The sequence below is a fragment of the Littorina saxatilis genome, linkage group LG12 (assembly GCF_037325665.1).
Source record: "Littorina saxatilis isolate snail1 linkage group LG12, US_GU_Lsax_2.0, whole genome shotgun sequence".
Taxonomy (NCBI): domain Eukaryota; kingdom Metazoa; phylum Mollusca; class Gastropoda; order Littorinimorpha; family Littorinidae; genus Littorina; species Littorina saxatilis.
Window position 1 is genome coordinate 10,537,694 of NC_090256.1, and position 11,393 is coordinate 10,549,086.

Sequence of the window (11,393 nt, forward strand, 5' to 3'; positions counted from 1 at the left end):
ATCAAGTGAATGTCTTAGATTTTCTGTAAGGTGATTATGCTTAAAGCTAGTCACTAAATGGATGAAGTATAGTTTCGATTGACTCTGCTTGTAGCTGTGTCTGAATTAATCTTAACATAACTTCTTGTCCATTATTGAGGAATTTTGTTATCACAGACAAGTGGGGCTGTGGTTTAGACAATATTTCTGGTTGGGTTGGATTCCATATATCATGTATTACATGATATGATATTCCTATTGTATTCCATTCTTCAATCATAACAAGAGCATTGCATTGTTTTAGTATTGTGTTGTATTATGTGTTATGTTCTTTTTGTTTTGTTCTATGGTGTTTCTTTGACTTTGTGACAAGTGGAAGAGACAGATATTTTGAAAACAGGGATTTGCAAACAAGTTGCAATGAACTTTGGAACTGGGAAAAAACAAACAAGAAGGTTTGGACTGCCGAGTGCAGTATAATGTGTTTTTGTCATTGTGAAATTCATTGAAGCAGTGCAGGGGTAGTGTGGGTGTATTTTGAGAGTCGAGTCAATGAATGTAGCTAAGCTGTGCCGGCGCACTTAGTTATATTTCTAATTGATTTGTATGTCTTGTGACAAGAGTGTGGTATTGGTTATGACGCATGGACGCATGTTGATTTTCTAAATATTCACTGTTGAAATAATGATTATTATGTTTTAACCTTGTTAAAAGTACTTTGTCTTGAGATGAGGCACTGGAAAAAGTTTTTGTTGATTCATGGTGAAAGGGAGATAATTTGGGTGTTGGTCAATTTTGGAAACTTGTGTTTAACTTAGAAGATTGACAGTAGGTGTGTCATGTGTACCGGTTTAAACTTTTTCTAGTTTTTTATGCCAAGTGTTGATCGTTTTCCTTTTCGATTTCGTTGATAAACCTTGGGTTTATTGGTTAGACTGTCGCTTTAGTTGGAGTGAGAGATGGAAATTGTTTTGTTGGCTATGTGCGTTTCTGGAATATGAAAGTTCATAACTAAACAGCTAATGGGATTACTCAATATTGAGAAACATTTTGAGAAGACAGTACTGTATTCTTTTAGTTAGACTTGGGTCGTAGACATGCACCGGTTGTCTTTTAAGACACTTTTTGTTAACACACGAGCGATTAGCCATGTCGAGTTGAGATATTCAACGACAATGTTTTTTAGTTTTTGAAATGTTTACATGATTACTAGTGTTAGTAATAAGGAAACATTTTCTTTGGAGGGGTGTATGTAAACATGTGAAATAATTCCTAACAAGGATTATTTCTTATTTTACACAGACTGTCTGTGGTGGCATTTGTCTTACCATTTCAGAGGTGACTAAACTAAAAGGGACACAACTGCACTTATTATTTTGACATGCATTTCAGTGGGTTACTTCCCTTGACTTAAATTGGCTACTTGTTGTCAAGTTATAAAATAGAAGTAGTGATGAGAAAATTATCAGAAGTATCTGAAAGTCATTGGTTACATTTAAGGAATATTTAGATGTTGAAATTATATTTTTAACTATGAAGATATATTACTTGTGGTGAAACCACCTTCCAACTTTTTGAGTTCCCATGTCTGGAAGTGGGGTTTCTCTCTTTTTGATGGATGATTTCTGAGAGAGATGGCACCGGCTTCGGGTGGCCAGAACATGGGGATTAAAGTGCTCCTAATTCAGGGGCACTTTTCCTACCTCCCCTTCAGAGCTGCCATGCTTTAAGTGTTTTAGTTTATGTGTTTATCCTCAAGTCTTTAGTTTAGCTAATAGTTATTGTGTTTTTACCGAAGTTGTGTATAAGGAAAGAAGTGTTAGTGAAAGTGAAGAAAAGGTAATAAATGTTTAAAGGTAAATTACAGTGTGTTGCCTTGACGACTGTGTAGTAGTGAAAGTTGTTTGAGTGTTGATGTCGTGAAGAGTAAAACTCAGTCTTTGTAGAGTAGACTTTTTTCTAAGAAATCTCTTTTCCCGAACCCGACCTTATGTCCACTTAATACATTCCGGCGAAGTGACAAGGTTTAAATAAAATTTGGCAATACGACTACTTGTAGTATTGGCAAGGTTTACATGTGTGTGTGTGAGCAACACCTGTGCATTGTTCAGTTCTGTTTGTGATGTGGTCTGGCGGCTTTTGTGTAATTTTATGTACTGGCCTTCCTTTGAGAAGCCATAACAGTTCAAAAGGGCTTCGAGATAAGCTCTAACTTGCTCAGTCCTGTTTGAGTGGAGTTCGCCTCCAAAGGTGATTAACACGGTTACATTCGTCGACAAGGATGGGACTCGATATGGTCAGGAATGGCATTATGGCCACTGAATCATTTTCGTGCTGTTCCCATTCCACGAATCTGGGAGGGACCTAAGCTTGGCGGGTCCATTGTTCGGACCCGGCGAAGCCGGCCGGCGTACGGCTCTAAGTACTTCTTCCCGGCAAAGCCGGCTACTCGGCGAAGCGGGTATTCATTCTAGTATATATATATATCTGTCATGAAAGGCCGCCTTTTTATTGTGGGGACACTTTTCGCTTATCTACCAAGGCCAAGGGTGCATGTCCCGCTTTTATTGCGTGTAGCACTGTACGTACGGTACTGTACACGAAGAAGACTGTCAATTTTAAGCTACTTTCAGTTTCAGAAACTCCGTGCAACGCCGCATAAACCGGCAGAGTCGAGTCATCATTCATGGCAGACGAACCCCTTTTACCGTGTATGCAATAAAAAAAAAACCACGATTCATGCGATTTTACTATTCACGCAACCACCGAGACACCCACACTTTGCGCGAGCTTGCGGTTTTCGTGTCGCACTGTGCTGTGCGCTGTGATGATGATATAAGTTTGGAACACACAAGGGTCAAGGCAGTATATTCCCAGCACTGCGGCCGATAGCTCGTCCGGAGTTGAAGCAGATAACTTCCTCGCAAAAGCAATCATGGCTTCGCTACGTTCATCTGTCCAACTGCTGAGAACTGCAGCACGACAAGGTATCAATTGTGATGTATTGTGTTAGTTTGCTGTTGAGTGTGCAACGTTCATTTTGTTTGTTGAACGTAAAATCAGTGCGAGCACCGCGCAGACGGCCAAGGGAAGCGACTGGTCGTAATTTGAGTCGAAGTCATTTTTTGCTTCGTCATGCAAGTTTTGCGTAAAAGTGGGTTGAGGGGACGAAAGCCTGTTGTATAATCAGTTGATCAGTTTATACTGTGTTCTTTGCAAACGTTTTTATTTTCTCTTTCCAAGATAGCACCGTCATATGCTGAACTGCCGTGGTGGATCTATCATTCATAGACACTGAACGGATTATATTTTTGGTTAGAGCGGTCTCAGGAGAGAAAAAAAAATGCTTGGCATTATCAGACCTTTTTCTGTGTTTGTCCACCGTTCATTTTAAATGTTATATGTGTGTGTGTGTGTGTGTGTGTGTGTGTGAGAGAGAGAGAGAGAGAGAGAGAGAGAGAGAGAGAGAGAGAGAGAATCGCTCGGATCGACTGCATGGCCGACTGCTTACGGTTTACGGTGAGGTGCCTGTGGAATCTTGATGAAATGGTGTTTGTCAACTTTATTGTTGCATGGACCTTGACCTTGCGTGGTTTACGAAACTGTACTCTGGAACGAGTAAAAGGCCTTAATTCTTATCTGCCACTGCAGGTATACGGTTTACCTCCCGGGCCCTTTCATAATCATCTTGGCTTGACTTGATCAGTGGTTGATGAGGCCAATGAGAGCCTGTTCACTGTACTTCTTACTGTGAGTGTGACATGATGTTAATGCACATTCATGGCTTTATTTGAATTTCCACATCACAATTCACATTGCAATTATTTGCATTTGATTATTCAATAAACAAATGACTAGCAAAATAATAACAGCAACAACAAAACCAGAGCAAAACGTACTGTTGAGTGTTGGTGACAACAAAAACTGAAAAAGCAACTGACCAAAAATCAGAAAAACAACTAAAAAACAAAAGAACCAAATGATGATACTTAATACATTAAAGCAAGACAGTGTAGATATTGATGTCATTCATGACTCCCAAGGTATGACTTTTTTGTGATCAGTGAAGCATGACTTGTAGGTTATAAAACCAAGAATCTGTCAAGCATGTCATATTTTTATCATTTCATGTTTGCCCAAGATAAATTAAGGCCTAGGGCAGTGAGAGCTCACACACGCACACACACACACCGTGCACACACTCACACAGAGCTCTTTCTGATGGCATTGCAATGCTGCAAGAACATATGATAATAGACGCTTGGTCTGTGTACCTTTGAAGAAGGCCTGCTGGCCGAACATTTTGATTTTTAAAAACATGCGACATTCTGGCTTGGTTTAGGACTTTTTATTGTGTTGTATAATATACATATATATATATATATATACTAGATGAATACCCGGCTTCGCCGGGAAGAAGTAGAGCCGAATACCCGGCTGTGTCGGGTACCCGGCGTACGCGATTGACGCCACACGAAGGAAGGGAGATAAACGCGCAAAACACTGGAGAAAATAAGGAAGAGTTACTGGGAATGGATGTACAGAAAAACCATAAAAACCAAAATCAGTTCAGCGCTGAGAGCACGTGTTGAAAATTTTCATCGACCAGATTGTGTCCGGGGTCTACCTGAATATGCCCACCAAATTTGAAGCAGATCCATCGAGAACTTTGGCCGTGCATCGCGAAGTGACAGACAGACACACACAAGCCGTATAATAGATATAGATAGATATTCTGTTTTCACGGGCATCATTATTGTCACTACTTCATCTCAGGTTTAAGAGTTGGTTTGCCATGCCTTTGTACTGATTCTAAGTGTCACCTTCATTACAGTTACCAAACCCATTTTCTCCCCCCGCCCCCCCCCCCCCCCCCCAACTTCCATCTCAGTAACTTAATCCAAGGTCTTTTGTATCTGAACCTTTTCCCCTCCCCCTTTTCCCTTCCCCTTCCCCACTCTATTTCAGTACCCCCAGTCGCTGATGGTTTATAGAATAGCCTGTAGCAATAGCAACAGTCCCCCCGCGGGTTAGGGGGAAGAATTTACCCGATGCTCCCCAGCATGTCCTAAGAGACGACTAACGGATTCTGTTTCTCCTTTTACCCTTAAGTGTTTCTTGTATAGAATATAGTCAATTTTTGTAAAGATTTTAGTCAAGCAGTATGTAAGAAATGTTAAGTCCTTTGTACTGGAAACTTGCATTCTCCCAGTAAGGTAATATATTGTACTACGTTGCAAGCCCCTGGAGCAAATTTTTGATTAGTGCTTTTGTGAACAAGAAACAATTGACAAGTGGCTCTATCCCATCTCCCCCCTTTCCCCGTTGCGATATAACCTTCGTGGTTGAAAACGACGTTAAACGCCAAATAAAGAAAGAATAGCAACAGTCAATCATTAAACATTCTGTCATCGATCTCACTCGTTTCCCTCTGTATATTTCTCTTGTTGCCACAGAAAGCACATACATAAGCAAAGCTGCAATGATGGATCTTACTGGTTATTATTATGTTATTGTTAAACTTTAAAATACGAGCTAGGTCAATCATGTGACGTTATTATAATTTTCATTAATTTTTGCCTTTTCATGGTTCAACCAGCAGGTTGAGTAAGCTGTAATAAAAATCCTCTTGCAAGCGCACACACACACACACATGGAAACATACATACACATATATGCAACACACACTCTCACACACAAACGTACATTTCATAGCCATGGGGTCTTTTAGATGACAAAAATGGCACTCAGTGCATGTGGTAATATTTTATTTATATCTTACTCAACAGGCAGTCGTTCAATCAGCACCCGGCCCTCTGCCAGACAGAATGCTGCACCCATCCTGATGGGTGTAGTGGCGGCTGGAGCTGCTGGTTACAGCGCCTACAAGCTGTGGGACGGGAAACGTGTCAATCTGGCGGAGGCCATCAAAACAGTGCAAGAAGCCATCCCCTCCAACACCGTGTCTGCTGCTGCCCTACCTGAAGCGCAACCCTCGGTAGGTAGACAAGCGTAAAAATGAAGCAAGAAGTGTGGCTTTATCCTCAAATAGCCGCCTATAACACCGTGTCTGCTGCTGCCCCACCTCAAGCGCAACCCTCGGTAGGTAGACTAGAGTAAACATGCATCAAGAAACATGGGGATCTCTCAAAATTGAGCCCCCTACAAACACTATGGCAACCCTCTTGCGGAATCAGCCTGGCAATATGTCACAGACAAAAATTGGTACTCTTTGGACAAGTGCTAGCTGATCCCTGTTCAAAATGATACCATGCAGTGGCCAGTTACTCAGGCTAGTTGAACAGCCTGAACTTGTCCTTGGGGCTAAGAAGTAAGATAAGAGCTGTTGTGATTGCTTTCATCTAGTTAATGAATTAAGCAAGCCCTTGGCAACTTGGCTTGGGACTGGATTTTGAGTACGGTGGTACCTGTGATGAAAGGCCCCTCTGATGAGAGGACACCTCCCATTGGAGGACCCCTACGGTTATTGTGATAAAAAATATACCTTTCCTCACAATCCAACTGCAATGTAGGGACAGTTTACATTTTAATTTCGCTGGTCCCAAAGCTGCCCTTAATAGCAGATATCACTGTACATGTATTGCTGGACAAGTGCAACGCAGTTGGAAAACAATCATACATACACAAACAAACAAACAAACAAACAAACAAACAAACAAACAGGCCAAAAACGATGCAACGGTTGAGTGAAAAAGATACTAGCAAACAATTAATGCCAAAGCATTGTTTAAGAGCGTCAACATTTGTTGAACAGAAATTGTGCACATTGATATAGACTTGCATAAATAAAGCTGGTTTGTTGATTTTCATTTTGCACATTGATAATATATAGAAGTTGCATGAATAAAGCTGATTTTTTAATAAAGCTGATTAATAATTCAGTGAAGGTGCTTCCGCTTTGCTTGCTGCGCGCAAAGTGATCAGCCTTGCATTGCAGTCCCGGGTGCTGAGACCATTTTCTGCCTTGACCAGTTCATATATTACATCGCCCACACACATTGTTCTTGCGCCCCCCTGTCTTTCTCACGCTCCCCCTATATCTCTCTCTGTGATACCTCCCCATCCCCCCTCTGCACCCAATCCACCCCCCCCCCCCCCCCACCCACCCCTCAAGGCGCCTTCACTGTCTAAACTCAGATGAATTTTCCAGACAATCTCCACTTTAAAAAGTTTTCTTGACTTGTGCAGGTGTACTCGCAAGGCAAGGATCACGCAGTTTACATGTGGATCAACCTCAAACCCTCAACCAATGCCCGTGAGGTTGCGCGCGTGATGTCCAAGCTGCAGAAGTATGTGGACGAGGTGTGTGACCCTTCCCTCAAGGATGAGGATGATGAGGTGCTGGCCGGCGTGGGCTTCGGACCCAACTTCTATGCACAGGTCAGTAACCAATAGGACACATGTCAAGTCTACAACTCGGTGATCACATTACACATGTGAAGAAGTTTATTTTTTCAGATGAAATATCGGCCAGTAAATACGAACGGTTACCAATTTCATGTACCGTATTTGACGGACTACAAGCCGCGACTTTAAAAAAAAAAATCGCATTGCGGCTTATGAAAAGATGCGGCTAAAACGTTACCTAAACTTGAATAGCATTCACCTAATGGAAGTCACCGCGGATTTTTATTTCGCTCGATTAGCGATTACCGGTACTTTATTAGCTCTCTACTCAAGACTCAGCGCTTTTCTCTTTCTTTCGCGAATCTTCGTTTGTCAACAAGTCGTCGTGACAAGATAGCGAACTGAGAAACACCGAATGTATCAGGATCTCGCGCGCGCGCGAGATTTCGTTATTTTGTGTCTCGCGATAGTTGGAGGAGTGAGAGCAGCCATGTTGTGTTTTCGTCTGCTCGAAATGTGCGCAAAAGTGGTAAATCATCCCAAAAAAGCTTATTCCGGGCGGGACTACATGTATGTGTTGGTTACAAATTGTGTGTGTGTGTGTGTGATATTTTTCTTCAAACTTTTTCACTTTTCTTCTTTGTTTCACTTGTTTATTCTCGGAGCCGATTTCGCCAAATACCGTACTTTCGTTTGCCTGGTTGTTTTGATTGATTGACACGATCTGATTATATTTTTTTCGACGGCGGCTAATATAGTGACGCGGCCTACACGTGGCTCGTCCCAATTTTGTTTTAAAAAGTCGGGGGTGCGGCTTATAAAACGGTTCGTCTTATCCGTCAAATACGGTACTGCATTACAGTGGAACCTCCCTTTTAAGAACCTCCAATTTAAGACTTCCTCCCCTTTAAGACCCAGTCTATTCTCATGCAGAAATTTCAGTTCATAGCCTGTGTAAGGTTAGGCCAAAAAAAAAAATAGTCTGTTTACGGTAACATAGACCCAAAAAATAGGGTCGGTAGGTCGGGATTTTTTTTTTTTTTTTTTTTCCAAAAAATCATATTTGTACGTTATTTTGCAATATTTTTTTTTTTTTCCAAAATGCCAAAAAAAATGTCTAGGGTCACGCGATAAAAATAGGGTCGGTCGGGTTACCGTAAACAAGACTTTTTTTTTTTTTTTGGCCTTACCCCCATTTTAAGGCTCTCTCCTCTTTAAGACCTGAATTTTTCAGACTTTTTGAGGTCTTAAAAGGGGGTTCCACTGTACCAGTGAAATACTGAAGATGACCCTTTTTAACGTAACCCCCCAAACAACTATTATCCATGACTGTTGCAGGTTGCCGGAAAGACGAAGGAAACCTATGTTTATCCCCATCGCAAAGGTCCCCTTGGGGAGATGCCCAGCTCAGGTACGTAGGCAATGCAGAGTCTCAAAATGCTGCTTAACATAAAACACTCATTTTATTTCATTTCATTACTCTATTAATAGTATTATTCCAATGCTGGGAAATTCGGGTCTCTTCCTCCCAGTGGAAAGCTAGCAGCAACAATAGTTGTGCTACCCAGGTGCATGGTTAGGTGTAATCAGCCACCTACACTAATGGCAGAATGACCGAGGTCTTTTACGTGTCACGGTGGTGACAGGTTGGCCTAGTGGTAAGGCGTCCGCCCCGTGATCGGGAGGTCGTGGGTTCGAAACCCGGCCGGGTCATACCTAAGACTTTAAAATTGGCAATCTAGTGGCTGCTCCGCCTGGCGTCTGGCATTATGGGGTTAGTGCTAGGACTGGTTGGTCCGGTGTCAGAATAATATGACTGGGTGAGACATGAAGCCTGTGCTGCGACTTCTGTCTTGTGTGTGGCGCACGTTATATGTCAAAGCAGCACCGCCCTGATATGGCCCTTCGTGGTCGGCTGGGCGTTAAGCAAACAAACAAACAAACAAACGGTGGTGACAGGGGGTGGGACATGGATACAGTCTCTGAGTCTCAGTTGACCTGTGTCCGACCCTGCCGGGATTCGAACCTGCGACCTTAGGATCACTATGTAGCCAACATTTAGAAAGTTCAGTTGCTAACTTCTCTGTGATGTGAACAGCATTATTCCATCGCCAAATGAATCCAGTGAATTTGTGCGGACAGAACTTACAGGCATTTCATACTTCAAAACATAAGTTGTTAAATATAACAGTGAAAGTTGTAATCATCTCTCTCAAAGTAAACAATAAATTGTTTAGAATTGCGTCATGGGCCATGGCTGATACTGATATCCTTACTTTTTTTTAAAACTTTTAAGACCTCCAAAAATCTGTGAAAATCAGGTCTGAAAAAGGAAGAAAATCTGAAAATTCAATGACTTAAAAGGGGAGACAGGGTGTTGGAAATTGAATGGTATGTCTTATAAGGGAGGTTCCACTGTATCACTGTACTTCAGGAAATGTTCAAACTTCACACGTCCATTGATTCTATTGTGCTGTGCAGCTGGTGACGTGTTTGTCCACGCCAAGTGCAATCAGGTGAGCAAGCTCTTTGAGCTGGCTCAGGTCATCCTGAAGAACCTGCCCAAGGAGAGCGTGGCCAACTACGAGGACATCTACAGCTTTGTCTACCGCAATGGACGTGATCTGTCTGGCTTTATCGATGGTCTGTGGCATTTGGTTTGAACAAAACATTAGTTGAGTTATAGTAGATATATTGTGACATGTGTACAAACTGGTTTAAAGTGTATTTTTATTCAGATACATGTTTTACAAAGCCATAGGTTTATTAATCTGATAAACAAAGGGAAGTAGACGGTCTAAGTGCATACAGCATAATGTAATAGAGTAAGTGAGAGTAATTCGACCATTCTCCTGGCAATCTTCATGCAGGGGAGGGAAGAAGATCACACACCAACTCTTTTCTTTTTCCTTTTGCCTTTTCTTGTTCATCTTGTTATTATCATTTAAACATGTTTAGTACCAGGTATCTCCTATTTATTTTCATAGAACATGCAGTGCATGAAAGCCAAAACCTGTTTTGGCACGTTCAATAAGCAAAGGGAAGTAACCGCATTGAGAACATTTTGAGACTTGACTGTTGGTACTGTTATTGCTTCCCTTTTTTGGATGCTACCAGAGTTGCTGTACAGTTATTCAGTCCATATATTTCTCTTTTTTGATCTGGTTTGGTGTTTCCGTACTTGGACGATTTCTCTCTTATTATTTTAAATAACTCAACTGAAGATATTTGTCATCAATGAACGATAAGTTGGAAAATAGTTAAAAACAAGAGGCGAAGCCTTCAAGGGCTCACGTAAGAAATCGACAAACAGTAACACAAACTCAATCACTCCGTCACACACACACAGTACACACACGCACGCACGCACGCACGCACGCACGCACGCACGCACGCACGCACGCACGCACGCACGCACGCACGCACGCACGCACGCACGCACGCACGCACGCACGCACGCACGCACGCACACACACACACACACACACACACACACACACACACACACACACACACACACACACACACACACACACACACACACACACACACACACACACACACACACACACACACAGAGAAAGAGCATAGGTGAAACTGTGCAAGAAAGCGAGACACTAGATCTAGATCTGTCTGTCTGCATGTAGCCTACTTACATGGACATGACTGCCAAATAGTCTCGGCCCGCTCAAAATAATAATGACCGAGACTTTCAGTAATTCCATCGCGTGACGTCTAACCCTCGTACGTCATAATGTGACGTCAATGTAATATGACGTCTTCAAATGTTAAAGTTTCTACCACAGACATACACACATACATACGCACGCACGCACGCACGCACGCACAGACAGACAAAAGTTAGCATCGCATAGGCTACACTTCGTGAGCCAAAAACGAAGTAGAAAAGCTGTAATTCGGAGTGTTTACACCTGGCTTTGTGTGTTTCAGGTACTGAGAATGCAGCTGACGAGGACGACCGCAGAGAAGTTGCCGTGGAGAAAGCAACAGGGGGGAGCTATGTGGTATGCTTTTATTTATTTGTT

General features: G+C 42.2%; 1 protein-coding gene across 2 annotated transcripts in view; it reads left to right on the forward strand.

The window, feature by feature from the left end:
* Positions 1–2,724: 2,724 nt before the first annotated feature.
* LOC138981228 (dye-decolorizing peroxidase YfeX-like) overlaps positions 2,725–11,393 on the forward strand; it is a 21,673-nt gene continuing 13,004 nt past the window's right edge. Inside the window, exons 1-6 of one of the 2 annotated variants that reach the window (XM_070354073.1) lie at positions 2,725–2,966; positions 5,769–5,977; positions 7,189–7,380; positions 8,686–8,758; positions 9,829–9,990; positions 11,299–11,372. In XM_070354073.1, the coding sequence (XP_070210174.1) occupies positions 2,915–2,966; positions 5,769–5,977; positions 7,189–7,380; positions 8,686–8,758; positions 9,829–9,990; positions 11,299–11,372 (762 nt within the window). In that variant the 5' untranslated portion in view covers positions 2,725–2,914. The other variant, XM_070354074.1, reaches the window with a different exon arrangement.